Source organism: Rhinopithecus bieti, unplaced genomic scaffold, assembly GCF_001698545.2.
Source record: "Rhinopithecus bieti isolate Rb0 unplaced genomic scaffold, ASM169854v2 scaffold_23748, whole genome shotgun sequence".
NCBI classification, from domain to species: domain Eukaryota; kingdom Metazoa; phylum Chordata; class Mammalia; order Primates; family Cercopithecidae; genus Rhinopithecus; species Rhinopithecus bieti.
This window is the reverse complement of record NW_016811596.1, coordinates 978224-997428: the sequence shown is the minus strand read 5'-3', so window position 1 is coordinate 997428 and position 19205 is coordinate 978224. Positions and strand designations below refer to the sequence as shown.

Sequence of the window (19205 nt, the reverse complement as noted above, 5' to 3'; positions counted from 1 at the left end):
CTCAGGTGGTCCTACCACCACAGCCTCCAGAGTAGCTGGGTGTAAAGATGTGAGCCACCATGCCTGGCCCCACCTTATCTTTTTAGCAAAAAGACTGCTTCAGAAACTCAAGGAAAATAAACAACTGTAGTGCTACACTTCCATTTAGTTTCACATGTAGGTTGAATCTCATCTGGGATGACTTCATACTGTTGCAACTAAGATGGAGACTTAGAAGTAAAATAACACATTGTTTTAAATGGATATAACTGACAAATTATGCCCTTCTGCAATTTCTTTGTCATTTTATTTTCAGCCTTAACAACTTTTCCCCCTATTTAATGAAAGCCCACAATGGGAGGTAATAATACTACAAATTAGTGACCCAGTACTCTGTCATGAGCTCACTGTTTAATGGGGGAGCTCCAGATGGTGATCATTTTCCATCTTAGAAATTTTTTCATATTGACGATTTTAAGAAAAAAAAAAAAAAGCTTCTTTAGTCCAGCAATATTTTAGATTCTTGAATATATTACTTGGAATTCTAAGTGTCACTTTCAGAATTATTTTAAGATAATATTCATTTCTTTGGTTATTTTTATTAGCCTAGACTTACGTAATTCTACCAAAGTGAAAATTTGAAGTTTAAGGAAAAGCGTCTAATGCTATACTTGCCCTATAAATTTCTCACTTAGTTATCCAGGCCCTAGAACATCGCTGGCATTCACAAATGTTTATTTAATAATGTCATGTTACCAGAAGTCCAAATATTGCCACTCAGAGCTATAATGCAAGTGTGCTTCTTTTATGAATGGTTTGTATTAAAAAATGTTAGAATGCCCTTCAGATGAAAAACACTTTGAATTCAGAAGATCATTTCTTTTCTCCACAGGCAGGAACTCATTAACAGAATAAAACCGGTAACTGAGGCATTTTTCAAAGAAAATTATATCCCTGATAAATGCAAGCTGCTTATCTTCTTATCTTTGTAATAAGTAGGCCTAGTTTTCATTTATAAGAAAGGACAGCTTGTTTTCAATTACCTTCTTGGCTCTGTGAGCCAGCATTTCAGTATTGAGACAAGTGGATATTGAGTCAACAGCCTAATTTGTGTCTAGATTTCTACCTTTAATCCCGTCTGCTAAACTTGTAATGGTCACTATGACCATATGGCTGAATGTCTTCCTCATCTCAAACTCTGTATTGGTTGCCTTTTAGCTGTATGTAATATGGCTGAAATTTGCATATGAATAACACAACATTGGGTACATTTTATAGTAGAAATCCATTTCCATCCTCGTGTGTATGTTCTTGACACTTTAGTGCACTGGTTTTGAGAGTAGTCATTAACAAATCTTTAGGACTAGGTTATAAACTCTTATAGACAGGTCTACATTTTGGTGATTAGAATAGAACTAATGATGTATCAGGCCCTTACTGACTGGTTGTTTAATAGAAGATTCAAACACACAATGAGCCCCCAAATGGAGACCAACAGTTAGGATTGTGAGGATTTGTTGGCAGATAAATTGTTTATAGTTCTTTTTAGAACCAGATTTGTTTCTTTGAAAAAAATATTTGTCAGATGTTGTACATAAATGCTGTGTCAGGGAAGATGTCGGAAGACATCAGTAGGAGCTGTTATCTGTCATGAATCTATTTTCTTATAATCTAGAAGGACAAAGGATCAACATTTCTGACTGTTTAGTATCTGGAGTATAACTTTTTTAAAAGAAGTATTTCCTGATGTTATCCTATAGGCGAGAATTGTCTCCCTTGTCGTCTGTTATAATATATATAGACTTATGTCACATATTTGACTTATTTCTTTTTTTTTTTTTTTTTTTGAGACAGAGTATTGCTGTGTTGCCAGGCTGGAGTACTGTAACATGATCTCGGCTCACTGCAACCTCTGACTCCCTGGTTCAAGCGAGTCTTCTGCCTCAGCCTCCCAAGTAGCTGGGATTACAGGCATGTGCCACCACTCCCAGCTAATTTTTGCATTTTTAGTAGAGACAGGGTTTCACTATGTTGGCCAGGATGGTCTCGAACTCCTGACCTCGTGATCGGCCTGCCTTGGCCTCCCAAAGTGCTGGGATTACAGGCGTGAGCCACCGCGCCCGGACATTTGACTTATTTCTTTATGTGTCCATTCCTCTGCATTTCCTATCACTAGATTTTGATTTTTTAAGAACATCAACTGTGCTGTTTTCTAATGTGTTTTAAATTTCCTAGTATAGGACCTGTCACGAAGTGGGACTTTTAAAATTACTTTTTGATAAATATATGAATGATTGTGTCTGACAGCTTACCAGCACATGGGATAAGAGATGAATGTATATATATATATCCATATGTATATTTTTAATATAATTTCCCTCTAATTAAGAAAGTAATACATGGGTTGTAAAAATACTTAAAATATGAAGTTGGAAATAAAATAGCAAAATGAAATACTACTCAAAAATAAGAATTATTACACTTTGGGCCGGGCGCGGTGGCTCAAGCCTGTAATCCCAGCACTTTGGGAGGCCGAGACGGGCGGATCACGAGGTCAGGAGTTTGAGACCATCCTGGCTAACACGGTGAAACCCCGTCTCTACTGAAAAATATAAAAAGCTAGCCAGGCGAGGTGGCTGGCGCCTGTAGTCCCAGCTACTGGGGAGGCTGAGGCAGGAGAATGGCGTAAACCCGGGAGGCGGAGCTTGCAGTGAGCTGAGATCCGGCCACTGCACTCCAGCCCGGGCGACAGAGCAAGACTCCGTCTCAAAAAAAAAAAAAAAAAAAAAAAAAGAATTATTACACTTTGGTCTATTTCTGGTCCGCTTTCTACACTTAGGGCTATTTCAAAAAATACATATTTCAGTATGTATTTTATGTACATTTGCTTCGCTTAGCCTTATATCATTAATAGTTCCTTGTATTACATGTCCTTTGAAAATATGTCTGTTAATGACTGCTTTGTTTTCCCTCTTCCAAATGTACCACAGTTCGTTGTGTTTAGGATTTTAGGATTTTCTCATTTTTGTTTCACTTACATGTGGAATATAAATATGATAAATATTTTCATATATAAACTTGTGCACATTTACAATTATTTTTATAGACTGCATTTCTGGATATAAATTTGAAATTTCTGGGACTATGAGAATAAACATCATGAAGGTTCATGATACATACTACAAAATTGTTTTTCAGAAAGGTTGCACTAATAACAGCCCCGTTGGTGGCATATGAGATCATGCAATTGCCCATACACTCATCAACTTTTAATCTGAGTGTTCATCAGATTTTTCACACACACACACACATACTCATATATATCTGTTTGACAAAAAGTATCTACTTTTAGCTTATTTTTTGTTTTTTTAAAAGGTTGAAATTATTTGTATTTCTTCTCTTAAAAATTACCTATTAGAATTACGATGAGATGCCATCTCACACCAGTTAGAATGGCGATCATTGAAAAGTCAGGAAACAACAGGTGCTGAAGAGGATGTGGAGAAATAGGAACACTTTTACACTGTTGGTGGGATTGTAGTTCGACCATTGTGGAAGACAGTGTGGTGATTCCTCAAGGATCTAGAACTAGAAATACCATTTGACCCAGCCATCCCATTACTGGGTATATACCCAAAGGATTATAAATCATGCTGCTATAAAGACACATACATACATATGTTTATTGTGGCACTATTCACAATAGCAAGGACTTGGAACCAACCCAAATGTCCGTCAGTGACAGACTGGATTAAGAAAATGTGGCACATATACACCTAGCCGAGCATACTATGCAGCCATAAAAAGCGGCATGAGTTCATTGTCCTTTGTAGGAACCATGGGCGTGCCAGCCCTGAGAAAACCACTCATTCTTAGCCAAAATTATTGCAAGAAACAGAAAACCAAACACACCGCATGTTCTCACTCATAGGTGGGAACTGAACAATGAGATCACTTGGACACGGAAAGGGGAACATCACATACCTGGACCTGTGGTGGGGTGGGGGGAGGGGGGAGGGATAGCATTAGGAGATATACCTAATGTAAATGATGAGTTAATGGGTGCAGCACACCAACATGGCACAGGTATACATATGTAACAAACCTGCCCGTTGTGCACATGTACCCTAGAACTTAAAGTATAATAAAACATTTTTAAAAAGAAAAAAATATATATGTATACTTTCCTCATTTTTACTACTGGTATGTTAATTCATCCCATATTGATTTGAAAGACAAAGATACCCTTTGTTATGTATATTACCAAATGGTAATTTTATTTCTATTTATTGCCTTTGTTTTAGGTGATTGTTTAAGTACAGAAATACTGTAGTTTTATGTAGTCAACATCATTCAGTTATAAATATTTATTTAATATTGTACCAGGTACTTTTCTAGAGCTGAGATTACAGTGGAAACAGGACCAAGTACCATCATGGAGCTGAGACAGACATTTTAAACATAAATGTTTAATTTTTAAAAATATGATATAATTTTAGGTAGTACCGTGAAGAAAATAAAGCCAGGGCAAGGACATAGCAAGTGATGGTGAAAGGATAGGAGGGATATTTTAGAAAGAGAAGTCCTCTCTGAGATACACTTTCACAGAGACCTGGAAGAAGTGAGGGAACAAGCCACATAAATTCTAGGGAAGATGTTTTACAGGCACTGGGAAAGGTAAGCCCAGAGACCCTGAGATGGAAACAAACATAGGTGTGTTTGAGGAGCAGTAAGGACTGCAGTGTGGATCACTGGAGTATATACTTGGGAGTGCAGTAGTTGGTGGTGATGTCGGAGGGGTTGGCAGGGTCCAGGCATATAATACCTTTAATGCTATCTGCAAGGAACTTGAATTTTACTCTTTTTTTTGAGACGGAGTCTCGCTCTGTGGCCCAGGCTGGAGTGCAGTGGCCGGATCTCAGCTCACTGCAAGCTCCGCCTCCCGGGTTTATGCCATTCTCCTGCCTCAGCCTCCCGAGTAGCTGCGACTACTGAAGGATTTGGAATTGGGGAAGCTTCATGCCGCGGCTTGTGTTTAGAAAGATCTCTGTTTGTGGAGATAGACTGCAGGGAGGAAGAGTGGACTTAGGCCAGTTAGGAAGCTATGGTAATAGTCAAATTAAGGGGTGGTGGTCATTAGGACTAGAATGATAGTAGTGGAGGTGATGAAAAGTGGTTGGAATCTGGATATTTTTGGAAGGTGAAGCTAACAGAACTACTGATTGATAGGGTGCATGTCATAAAGAAAAGAGAAATCATTAGTGAATCTAAAGTTTTTGGTCTGAATAACAATATATATGTTGTGCCATTTCCTAAAATGAGGAGCAGTATGGAAGGATTTCTGTGTGGGATGGGTATATGTGCCGGATCAAGAGCTTTGTTGAATCTGCAGCCTAAATCAGAATTCAAAAGTGTTTTCCCCAGGATATCCAAACGCTGGAATGTTAGGGGGAAAATACAGCTTTCCTTCTCTATAGAAGAGAGTAAGTGGTTCTTTGAAGAGTATTACCCCGTTTTTCTTTTTTCAACGTAAATTTTTTAAAGCTTCCTTTTACATATTCTTGGTTTAAAAAAATGTTTAGGAAATACAAGAGTATATAAAGTAAAAAGTGGAAGTCCATATCCCTTTCCCTCATTCTCCACCCATTCCCACTCTCCAGGGTATCATCACTATTAGTAGTGTGCCATGTATACTTCCAAAAGAAGACTTGGTCTTCCTTTCCTTAGAAAAAAAGAAAAAAAAAAAAAGATCACAACTAAGAATTTCTTTCATTTTGTTTAAAAAATCCAAGACTGCACTTGACTTATACATGTACAGCATGTCTGTGCACGTGCACGCACACTCCCGTGCACTCCCAGTTGCAAAAATCAGCTGTTTACTACATAGTGCTTCCCAGTCTCAGTGCAAGAACTTGAAGATTGCTGTGGCTTTTCTTTGTACATTAACAAAAATGTATTCTGGCCGGGCGCAGTAGCTCATGCCTGTAATCCCAGCACTTTGGGAGTCTGAGGCAGGTGGATCACGAGGTCTGGAGTTTGAGGCCAGCATGGTGAAACCCCATCTCTACTAAAAATACAAAAAAGTTAGCCGGGCATGGTGGCATGTGCCTGTAGTCCCAGCTATTCGAAGGCTGAGGCAGGAGAATTGCTTGAACCTGGGAGGCGGAGCTTTCAGTGGGCCAAGATCACACCACTGCATTCCAGCCTGGGCGACAGAGTGAGACTCCGTCTCAATCAATCAATCAATCAATCAATCAATAAAAATAAATGTATTCTGAGAACCATGGTTGATCATCTAGATTCAGCTCTTGGATTCTTAAACATTGTATTGATATATTTGTTGGCTTTTTCTGAATAAATTCTTGGAATAACTGTTCTTTTGCCTGCAGAGAGGTGTGGAAATAGTTTTAGTAATTAACCTTTTTTTTTTTTTTTTTTTTTTTTTAACCAGTTTGTGCGTATCTGTTTGCTTTAGGAAGTGCCCTCTCTATTGTTAAAATTGTCGACATAGGTCAGACAGCTGCCTGGACTAACTTCCCAGCAGTCTTGCAGGTGTGATTCACATTGACAAAGATGGGGGAGGAAAAGTATTGTAAGCAACAAACGGGCCTGTGATGCCTGCTTTTCTAATGTGGTCATAGTTGACTTCATAAGAATCTGTTAATGTCCCATATTTACAAAGTGAGGAAGATAATGATAATCTACCTCAGAGCATTGTTGAGAGCAGTAACTGATATAAATGTTTAATGACATTATGCACTGCTGTTTCTAATACTTAGTGATGCTCTTGCTGACTTTATTTCCTGAGTTGAACTTGTATATCATCACTTATAGTGATAATGGCCTAAGCTGAATAGTTTCACTTGTGTCAGAGAGCCCCTGTGGTTTAGCAATGTGCCAGCCTGTTTAGGGTCCAGTCTTTGTTTCTGACATCTCAGTTACTAACATTATTATCTTTAATTTCTATTTTCTTCCCCTTTGGTCTCTACTACTTGATTAGCTTTTGGTTATCTTGATGACAAGAATGTAATTTAATATGAATTAAAATCTCCAAATTCTATTAAATTTAGTAATAGATACTCATTCACTGATCATACTTTTTTTTCTCTGAGGATCTGAAATTCATTCTTTGAAGAACTGGCAGTATATGTGTCTTTCCATCAAATGTTTATTTTTTCTGTTAATCATGACTGCAGCTTTCTCCTAAATGGTCATAATCAACCCCCTAATGGTAAAATACAATGGTTTTGTTGAAGTTTCTATAGCATATGGTACTATGTCAGTAAGAAAGAGCACAGCTGTGGTTGGTAGACAGTCCTTAATTTAAAGGCTTGGTGTTTTATTTACCAGCTTTGTTAACTTGAATGGGTTAATCACCTTGGTTTTTTCACATATAAAATCAGTTTAATATTATTTTGGATTCTTATGAGGAATAACTGAAATAAGATATACAAAGTACCTAACAGAAATCTTAGTGCATACGGGGTACTCGGTAATATTGTTACTTTGTCCTTGCCTTTTCATCAAAATTTTCTGTATATGTGTGCACACACCATTACTTTATCCTGATTGTATCTTCTGTCATTACAACCACTCTTTTCCAATGTCTTCACTGGGTTTTCCTTCTCCTGCCTCTCCTTACATGTTGGTGTACCCCCAAGGTCTTCCACTCAGCCCTCTTCTCACCCTATATCCTATCGTTGAGGTTCTTGTTTGCTCCCGTGGCTTCAGGTATATGTTGACAACACCCACATATATTCCTATGCTCTCTTGAGCACCAGAGTTTTCTTCAGTGTACCTAATAGTCTTATCTATTTGGATAGTGCTATAAACTCATTATGCCCTCCACCCCAAATTCATATATTGAAGCCCTAACCTCACATGTGATTGTATTTGGAAGGTATTTGGATCTCCTTTGGGAGATAATTAGGTTTAGATGAGGTTATGAAAGTGAGACCCTCATGATACAATTAGTATCCTTGTAAGAAAAGACACCAGAAAGGAGTTTGTACTTTCTTCCTGCCACCCCTGGAACCATGTGAAGACGCAGCAAGATGTCCACCATCTACAAGGCAGGAACAGAGGCCTTAAGAGAGTCCCAGAGAATTCATGCTGGCATCTTGAGCTTAGACTTCCAGCCTCCAAAACTGTGAGAAAGTAAATTTCTGTTGTTTAAGCAACCCAGTCTACATGGTATTTTGTTATGACAGTATGAGCCACACAAAGATACCTAGCAAACAGATGGAATACAACGTATGCAAAACTGAATAAATGGAGTATTTTCTTTTAAAACATGTATATATTTTCTTTCTCAGTTAATAGTAATTTAAGGTAGAAACGTTGGTCCCATTCTTTAGGTTCTCTCCTTGTCTCTCTCCAGGTTTGAAGGGAGAGTGGGCTGCAAAGGGCACAAGGAGCTGTTTGGGAATAACTGAAATGATGTCTATCTTGATTATGGTACCAGTTTCACTGGTTTCAATCCAAAATGATTGAATTATGCATTTTAACTGTATGCAGTTGATTGTACATGATTATAACTCAGTTGAGTTGGTTTAAAAAATTTGTAGGGATAGGGTCCCAGAGTCTATATTACTAATTTCCTGTAGCACACTTGGTTTTATTTCAACTATGACACAAGGTGATTCATTTGGCTGTCTTTATGCTGTCTCAATACATCCTTTATGTTAGTAGCCATTCTCTTTTTTTCTCTGCTGACACTTCCATTGCTATTGTTTATTTACTGACTTTTTCTCCCAAATGATATGGGTCAGGGATCAGGGCCTGAACCTAGCTATGTCTTTTCTAAGGCGTAGGTTGACTATGTGGTAGATCTTTATCTTTTAAATATCTGTTTTGCCCTTTGTTTGAAGTTTGTAGTTGTGTTCAGAATGATTAAGGAATCAGCAGAAGTCTTTCTTATTCCTGGATTATTCAGGTCTCACCGTGCTGGAAAACTGTGTTGCAACTCTATCTAGAGTTGAGTGTCAAGGGTTATTAGTAGGCTCGTCTTGAGAAGTCATAATGAGAAAGAGTGTTAAAGCCCATTAGTGAAGGGCTTTGTCCGTCAAAATGGAAGAGTTAGGTTTTTAATCCAGTAGTAGCAGTACAGTCAGCCTGCTGTAGCCACGGATTCACATCCATGGATTCAATCAACTGTAGATAAAAAATATTATGAGGAAAAACCAATAAAAAATAAAATGCAACAATAAAAACACAAATTTTAAAAACAGTATGGCAACTGTTTACATAGCATTTACCTTGTATTGGGGTATTATAAATAATCTGGAGACTATTTAAAGTTTATCCAAGGATATGCATTGGTTATATGCAAATACTACACTATTTTATATAATGGACTTGAGAGTCTGTGGGTTTTGATTTTGGGGGGATTCCTGGAAACAACCCCCCACTGATAATGAGAGATGACTGTAGTAGTAGTCAGTAGTAGTAATAGTAGAAGTAGTAACACAGGTAGTTACAGAAGTAATAGGAATAGTAGAGATCATAATAATGAAAGAAGAAAATATTTGCTGAATGCTTACTAGGTGCTGGATACTGTGTTATTTACCTGAATTATTTTATTCAACCTCCACAATAACCTTGGAAAATAAGAATTGATATTTTTTTCCTCACTTTATAAATGAAGAAACAGACACAGAGAAATTGAGTAACATTCAAAATCACAGAGCTAGTAAGTAATAGGGCCAGATTTCTACCAGGCAGTAGTAATTACAATTATTGGGCCAGGTGTGGTGCCTCACACCTGTAATCCCAGCACTTTGGGAGGAGGCCGAGGCAGGCATATCCCTTAAGGTCAGGAGTTCAAGACCAGCCTGGACAACATGGCAAAACTCTGTCTCTACTAAAATACAAAAATTAGCTGGACTTGCTGACACAACGCATGCCTGTAATCCCAGCTCCTCAAGAGGCTGAGGCACAAGAATCACTTGAACCCAGGAGGCCTCAAAAAAATTATTGAACAAATAAAACTAATGATCTATATATAGGCTCAGTGTTGAAGAATAGTCAGAATTTACTTAGTACTGATTAGTTAAGTGTTATCAAATAAAAAATAAAATAGATGGGGCCAGGTGCAGTGACTCAAGCTTATCATCCCAGCACTTTGGGAGGCCAAGGCGGGCAGATCAGTTGAGTCCAGGAGTTCAAGACCGGCCTGGGCAACACAGTGAAACCCCATCTCTACTAAAAATAGAAAAAGATAACTTGGCATGGTGGTACACGTCTGTAGTCCCAGTTACTCTGGAAGCTGAGGCAAAAGAATTGCTTGAACCCTGGACCTGAGATCGCCCCACTGCACTCCAGCTTGGGCAGCAGAGAGAGTGAGACTCTGTCTCTAAATAAATAAATAAATAAAAATTTAAAAATACATGAAATAAAATAGATGGGAGTAGAAGAGTGTGCCAGAGAATGCATGTATACAAAGAAATTGTTTTAGGGTTGTGGTGAGCATTAAATAAAAATCATAGCACACTAGTGAATGGCAAATGGATAATAAATTCCAATTATTATTTTAATAGTAATTTGATGGCCAGACACAGTGGCTCACACCTGTAATCCCAGCACTTTGGGAGGCTGAGGTGGGTGGATCACCAGGTCAGGAGTTTGAGACCAGCCTGGCCAATATAGTGAAACCCCGTCTCTACTAAAAATGCAAAAATTAGCCAGGCGTGGTGGCACGTGCCTGTAGTCCCAGCTACTCGGGAGGCTGAGGCAGAAGAATTGCTTGAACCCGGGAGGTGGAGGTTGCAGTGAGCTGAGATCGTGCCACTGCACTACAGCTTGGGCGGCAGAGTGAGACTCTGTCTAAAAAAAAGAAAATAGTAATTTGACTTAGGGAAGGAAGAAAACACCAGTGGCCCTTGTCTTTGTTTCCATGATCTCTGGAGAAATGCACACACTCGTATATGTCTATATTTAGTGCTTCATTATTTTTATAGCAGAACTTCAGATAAACATCTATATGATATAGGGATATAACTAAAATTTTGATAACATTATTCAACAACTCCAATCTCTACTGTATTTACACTTAATAAGGAACTCTATGCTATGACTTTTTCTAATGAATACAATGACTTTTATGAAAACAAATATGGCTAGGAAGGTTAGGGAAAGGTTATAGGCAAATGTTCTCACAAAGTTGCTGAAATAGGAAAGTAAAGGAAATAGCTCTTTTCCTGAAACCTTATCTGATAAAAAGAATTGTTTTATTTTGGGGTGATTTGGACAGGTATTTCTCTGTCATTTCGGAGGGCAAATTTTCAATTGACTTTAAAGACATGAAAAATTCCTTTTGCACATTTTTGTTTATTTATTATGGCATCCTTTTAGGTACACAGGGTTATTTCAGTATGACTTGAAATATTAACTTTTGTTTTATGTGAAACACTTTTGTTTTTCTTTCTAGTTGTCCAAGTTTGGTAAGGCCAGAGTATTCATAATGAAGCGATCTCTCTGAAGTAGTTTCTTTTGTACGTCCGTAGGCTAGGATGGATATTCTTTTACACTTATTCAGAGAATTTCTATTCAGTTTGTTATTAGTAATCACCCCCTAGTCACTTTCTTCATATCTGTTTTCTAGGTAACAGTTCCCTAGTTTACACCCATATTGTGTATTAGTCTTCCCTAAGTGTATTATCTTATACTTCTTTACATTAAATCTCATCTTGGACCTGTCCTTTCAAATCCCCAAGTTGTCCATAATCCATCCATGTACTTGATTGATCTTGTTTTCTTTTCTTTTTAATCCAGTCTAGCTTTGTATCGTCTGCAAACTTGGTCATACTTGAATTTACATTCTCCTCCAGCTCATTAATGAGTGTGCTAGACAGGATAGTTGTCATTCCTGTGGGACCATGCCGGATATACTGCTGGATGCTCTCAGTTGCAACTATGTTGATAATAATTCATTGCTTCCTTCCCATGACAGAATTCTTTATCTACAGTGCTATACTGTTATCCAGGCAATGCCTCTACCATCTCTGCTTTTCTGGATACTCCTATTTCAATCATTTTTTCCTAAGATTTATGTAAAAATTATTGTGCTCCCTTATCTATGTAGGCCATTGCTTAATTTTTAAAAGAAGTTACTCAATCTCGGAAAATAGTGTCCTTAAATAGAAATTTCTCAAAAGTTTCCATCGAACATCAGTGAGTCTTTAAAAATACGTTAAGTGTGAAACATTTTGGAAGTGCTGCCTAAGTCTTTGCTTTCTCCATGGAAAGGGATCTCTAGTTATTTAAATTTTAAGTAAAACCATAATTATTTTTCTCACAGCTGAGAGAATGATTTAAATATATGTAAATTTTTTCTGAATGTCGATTATATTTTCAGTAAATTACTCTGCTTTGAGGTAGTTTTCTAGATGAGACGCAGTTCATTTATAATTTTCAGAGCATGATGTGGAGCCATTTGTTACTTTATTTTTAAAGTTATGGTTTTTTCCTTTATTTTCAGGAAAAAGAAGAAGTAGAGGGGATATCAGTAGGTGCTATACTTTCTGACTATCAGCGTATTCGAGTGGAAAATGTGTAAGAAAACATTAATTTGTTAATTTTAAAAGTGTACGTGTTTTAAGATTGTGAATAAGTGAAAAATCAATAATTGTATTCAAATTATAAATAGGTTTGGTAGTCTATGTGCTCCATGGAACTAAATGTATATATTTACCTCAGTAACAAAAGTCATGCTTTTACGTTTTTCTATCCTTATATCACACATGAGAAAATCTAACTTATTTCGTGTAAGGAAAAATAATCTATCATAGAATTGAGACAGATTTTTTAGTGAGAAGTATTATCTTCATTTTTTTCTTATTTGATTTAGTATATCCTGTTACTCTCTTTTAACTCATCATTTGTAATAAAAATCAAGAGATAATAAAATCAATACAGTAATATTTTAAAGAAAAAAAGTGCTTACTAAGGCGTCATCTCTTCTTTGGTTCATATAATTCAGTTCTTGTCCAAAAATATTTATATGATTGAAGTACTTAAATATAAAGCCATTCAACTTTCAAGGAATTTTTAGGATGTTCCTCCCCTCCTCCTAGCCCGTCTCTGCTCCCCTAAGGGAGGGAGCACTAGTGAAGCATTTAGTCTGTAGCTGCACATACCAAAACGGTCAATTCTATTGATCTATTCAAAAATCATGAGGTAAAATGATAATATTGGTTATTTAATGTTGGCCTGGCAAGACATGACCTGAATGAATTTACTTTTCATTTTTAATTTATCTAGATAAATATAATATTTTATAGAGATTCTGGGCATAATTATATTAACAAAAAAAAATTGGACTCCATTATTTTCTTAAGCACAATTTGACCTACAAATAAGTGATTTTGCTAGTCAAAAGGATAAATAGAATAAGATAATGGCTGTATTTAAATATTTTATATTCTTGATAAAGAAACATTCCTATTTACTATCTCATTTAAAACCTACATATTAATAGATTTGAAAATTTAAGTTTCATTTTTATTTTATTTATTTTCTCTCTAATTCCATGGTGGATTTAGGGAAGTTTAAAAAAATACAGAATTTTAAGAGTGAATGAAGGGAAAACAGGGTAAAGCATAGTTAAGTGAAGAGAAATATGATCTTACATTTTAGAGGTGTATCAGAGTCTCTGGACGATGGATGATTATGGTGGAGTGGGGAAGAAGGTCATGTGTATTTTGAGAAAGTTTTCCTTGCATTCTACCTAGATGTAGATCTACCGTTGAGAACAACCAATCTACAGATGGAGATGAATTGCATATCCCTTAAGCCATACTTTAGAAATAATAGTATTGTCATCAAGTTTTAGATCATGTTCTCTGAGAATTGTTTAAAAATTACTGTTTTTTAATAAGTTCAAACCCACATGCTTTAATGGGTAGCCAAACTGGAGATAGGGATGACATCTATTTATGAAAGTTAAAAGCCGAATAAAATGTGCTCCTCATTAGGAGGCTGCCCATTACATATATGTATATATATGGAAGAAGGGCACCTGTCATGCCCACGGGTAGAGACTTTCTCAAAACACAGTCTCTGGTACACTTCAACACATGGTTGAACAGATGAATAGACTTTATGTTATAAAGCATATCTGCATTTATTTTATCCTTGAAATTTCAAAAGTAATGTTACTGGCAGTCTATTGGTCCACAAACTCAATTTTGAATTAGCCTATGACCAAATTTTAGTTTGTGTTGTGTTATCATAATTTCAGAATGTAAAGCGTTTAATAGATGTCACAAGTTCAAATTCAGCAGTGATTTACAGAGTACTTTTATTTGAGCCATGATATTTTGAACTGTTAAAGAACTTAAATGGGAAAAAAATTTTACTTAAGTCTATAGTCAAGAGGTTTTGAGGAATTTCAAAGCAACAACCACAAATTTTACAATAAGGACAGGAAAAAAAAACATTTTTTTTTAAATAAAAAAGTAAGTCTTAGTTTAAAAAGGTAGAGAGGCTGTTTTGATTAGTTGGCCTTAAACATTGGGTGAGAGGACAGCAAGAACTAGTGTTTGTATTACATGGGTAGTTCCCATTTTATTATTTTTGTATTTATTAACTGCTTCAGCATTGCTTAAATGCTCTGAGACATTTTAAAAGGGAAAATTACATGCAACAATCTCTGCAATGAGGAAGGTTTTGGCTTTTTGAAAGTCAGGGTATACGTAAATGAAAAACAATAGTGATATTTTTAAGGCCATGTATGAGTAAATGACCAAACATGGTACATTTAATAAGTATTGGGATCTCTGAGAGGGGAGAGAGAGAGAGATCACTATAGGCCAGAGTAGTCAGCCGAGTAACCTTACAGATGCTAGGGACAGTGGATTTTACTTATAAACTTTATAGACACTGGGTTTTAGAGCTATATTCTTGGTTTGGAATCTGATCTCAGCCAGTTAGTGTATGACTCGGGCAAGTCACTTGGCTTTGATTATCATTTATTGAATACCTATTTTATCTAGGCATTGTACTACATTATCTATATTACCTTTAATTGATTAAACAATTATAGTCCTTTCTGAGAAAGTGACATTTAAGCAAAGGCATGAAGCAAGTGAGAACACAACTAGTGTAATAGGCAAGAGTGAGCAGGCAGCAGTGGTAGGATGGAGTGAGAAGAGAGTAAGTAGTAGGAAATAAAGCGCATGAACTAAACAGGGCGAGATCCATGGAGTGATGGGGAGCCACTGGAGGGTTTTGAGCAGAGGAATACTATGATCTATTTAATGTCTTAAAAGGATCACATTGGCTGCTGTATGGATTTTAAAAGGTTGAGGGTGGAGCAGGGAAGGAAATTAGGATGTTGACATGAGAGAGAATGGTGGCTCAAACCAAGTTGTTAGCAGTGGTATTGGTGAGGAGTAATCACATTCTGCGTTGTGGTAGATTGGCTGTGGAATGTGAAGGAAAGGGAAGGATGATTTCATTTCACATTTTTTAATCCTCTTAAGAACTTTGAAAGGAACTATTTTTGCCCCTATTTATGAACTAGGAAACTAAGCGCAAGGACTTAGATTTTACTTGACTTCAAAAGCCATGCAGCTAGAGTACAAAATAAGGTTTTAAATTCAGATGTGTCTTCACTCCAAAACCTATATTTTTTCTACTTTACCAATAATGGAAAATATCTTGTACAATGCCTGCAGCATTGTACTTTTGCTCTTAGTATTTTCTTTTATTCACAGTCAAATTCTTAAAACAAAATCAAAGTTAGTAGTTTAGAATAATTCACATAACTGCAGTTATTGCTAATTTAATCAATATGCGGCTGTTTTATTAGGATAAATTATTTGCCCACTTTACATATGCTTCAAAATTTTGATACCCACGGAAGTTTTAAAACTGAGAGAATACTGGCATTTGTAAACTCTTTTACATAGATTACTAAACTAAAAGTCTTACTAAAATTAATATTTCTAGTATGCCTAGAAATTTCATTTTTATCAGTTTATGCATAGCCCATGGAAATTAAATATGTTTATGTTGTATATATAAACTTCATTATGCAAAATATGTTTTTAAAAGCACTTTCAATGCTAAAATCCTTGAACGAAGCATTATGTTTCAAATCAAAGTAATTGCTGTGGATCCAAGTATAAAATATTAAGATATCGTCTGACTTTCTTTTTCTTTTTCTTTTGTAGGTGTAAAAGGCTTAATCTCCAGCCTTTAGCTTACCTTTGGCAGAGAAACCAGGAAGATTTGCTCAGAGAGATGATATCATCTAATATTCAAGCAATGATCATCAAAGTAGCAGCTTTGGGTATGCAGCCAAACTATCAAGGGAGCTGTTTGTTGCCACATAGATAATCTCAATTCACTAATAAGTAGTTACAATGAACAGAGAAAACTGATTTAGAATATAAAAATGTGGAGTCACAGCTGAAGAAATTGAGTAAGCACCTTCCTTGCATGAAGAGAGGGAAGTTTTAAAATGGGCTTTTGACCATTTGCCAAAGTGATTACTAGTAAGGTTTTTTTTTTTTTTTTTTTTTTAAATATATAACTGGTTCTAAAACTGATATTGTATTATAGTCCTTCAATTTAAGTTGTTTTTTTTTTTTTTTTTTAGATTTTGGAATTTAGGCTTGTTGGAGACAGGAAATACAAGGGTTATTTTTGTTTTGTTTTGGAGTTTTTTGGAAGCTTCTTACAATATGTATTTGACACAAAACATGATATATTCCTTGTATTTTTTAACATATTTTGAATAATGCTAAAATAGAATGATGGTTTTGTTTTTGTTGTAAAAAATAGATAGGGTACTGGTTTTTGTTGGAGGTGGTGAGAAAATCATGTTTGAGAAAATGTTATCTGATTAATTAGCATAGACACAGCAGGCAGGTGGTAATCTGATTCAAGTATGGACATTACATATGAACACATTTAATTTATTTGGAATTGCTATAATTATATTCATTTTTGAGAAACCATAGGGTTTGAGCCCAGTCCGTTCATTTCGTGAACCTGTTATAGAAAATGCCCTGAAGCCTGAGAGTTCCCAAAGCCTAAATCATGTACCTCATGTGAGAGTGTTTACCTTGCTGATCTCTGAAATAGTGAGGTCTCGAGCTGTAGAAGATTTTACAGATACATTCACTTTTTAAATAAAATTAAGAGAAAGAGTACAGACCCCATAATGTTTCTCCATGGTAAATACCAAGCTGCTCTATTCTTGCTGAAGTTGAGGTGTTGTCTTCAGTTGAAAGCTTTACTTAGTGAATCTGTAGTTGATCTCCTTAGCTGTTAAAACGAGAAAGATTGAGTGGTATTATATTATGATTTCTGAGAAAAGGTTGCCGAGCAGCTCTCATGATGAACGATCTCATTATAAATATATTTGTCATATGAATTTCTGGGTGATTCTGTACAGAGTATTCCCTCTTGCTTTTTCTTTGTTTCTCGCTCTCTCTTTGAATTTTCTAAGATTACATAGTTCTGTAATGAAGTTCACGTGACATCTCACTGAAAGGTACACATACTATTCCTTTTACTGCCAGATAGATAAAAGACTGGATTAGGACCCAGAGAGACCTCCCTTATTGAAAAGGTAGTCAAAGAATTTGACCTTATTGCCATCTTTTAATAGTATATGACCGATATTGTGTGTTCTTTCATTTCTATGTGTGCCTCTCTGTAGGGATTAGAGATGGGGAATTAGCTTTATCAAGCCTTTGGGTAAAATGTAAAAACCGAGCAGATTTGTCTTTGGCATCTCAGTAATGAAAATATAGATCTGATTTTAACATTTACAGCACATGGTTTCTACTGACTGCCTATAGGTATGCAAAGATGAAAGTTATTCTTTAGAATAATATTAAGAAAGACAGTACTTCTGAAGACATAGAAACATATAAATGATGCAATATAGGTTGCTAAGCCTTTTTCCTCCCATTTAAAATTGTCAGAACAGGATTTAAGCCAAAAAAAAAAAAAAAAGGGACAATAAGACCTTTCTATGGGGAAGAGGGATCAGTAAGATTTTGTGGACCATTTTTCTATGAAATGGTCTTATAATAGAAAAGGGTCAGTTCTACACGAATGCATACAAATATATTTTTTATAATTATGTTACGTAACCTTTATGTCTTATAGGCATCAATGAACTCATAAAATTTCTGGCTTCTTTGTTTCATTATAATGTTTTAAGGGACTCATCCATATTATTGAATGAAGCAATAGTGTGTTCATTTATATTGTAGTATAGTGTTCCCTTGTGGGAGACTCTAATTTAATTAACTTAGCACACCACAATTTAATTGTCCATTCTATTATTGATGGCATATAGGTGGTATCCAGTTTGGCACTGTGATAAACAATGCTGCCACGAAGTGGTCATCTTACACATTTTCTGTCCCAGAGCTAGAACATCCTTTTTTTCAGGAAGCCCTGATTTCTTTGAACGTGAAATAATGTATGTCTGAATGTGTATATCTAATGACTCGTGAGTTCATGATATTTCAAAATCAAATTCAAGACAACATAAGGATTATAATAATTCTGTATTCTATCTCTGCCTTCTTTCTTCCACAGTAAATCTTGATTATCAAGATCACAAGAGATATTATTTATTAGAAAATCCCATAATTTGGGGGAACAAAAAGACCAAATAGCAGATCTATTATCCATTCTTTCCAGTAACTGGGGTAGGCTTCCTGGAAAGAAAGAAGGAAGAACTTCTATAATCTTCCTGTAAATATAATTACAGACCTTATGGCAAAAAAACATACAAAGAAACAAAAAAATCACTAAGAGTATTTACCAGAGGGAAGAGTATCTTTGGACTGCTTTTAGCAGGATGTTATCTAGTTGCTAAAAAAGAGATAAATGATAAAGGGAAAACACGAAACCACTTTTACCTATCACTGAAAAACCCCCTGTTTCTTGAAAGATATATTTGTTTCCAAAGTAACTAAATTGATCGCTAGAAAAAACTGTACAGGTTTAAGGGTTAGTTTATTCAGTTAAATGATGGTGTAGTAACATTGACTGTGAAAGGGAATAATGCTAGGACTCTACTTACAAGGTTTCTAGGATTGGGAGATAGGAATGAGGTGATGGGGGAGGATGCAAGTTCACAACTATATATCTTTCCCATTTCATAGATTTTTTTATTAGTTTTCCCTGATCTAATGGTCCTAGGCCCGAGTTTAGAGTTGCGCATACCAAAGGAAAGTGTTATCAGTGCACAAAAC

At 35.9% G+C, this 19205-nt stretch overlaps 1 protein-coding gene across 1 annotated transcript in view; it reads left to right on the top strand.

Moving 5' to 3' along the window:
• The window catches only part of DPH6 (diphthamine biosynthesis 6), a 178529-nt gene that overhangs the window by 88009 nt on the left and 71315 nt on the right, over positions 1 to 19205 (top strand). Inside the window, exons 4-5 of the mRNA XM_017894294.1 lie at positions 12458 to 12531; positions 16155 to 16273. Of these exons, the coding sequence (XP_017749783.1) occupies positions 12458 to 12531; positions 16155 to 16273 (193 nt within the window). The remainder of the gene's footprint in view (positions 1 to 12457; positions 12532 to 16154; positions 16274 to 19205) is intronic.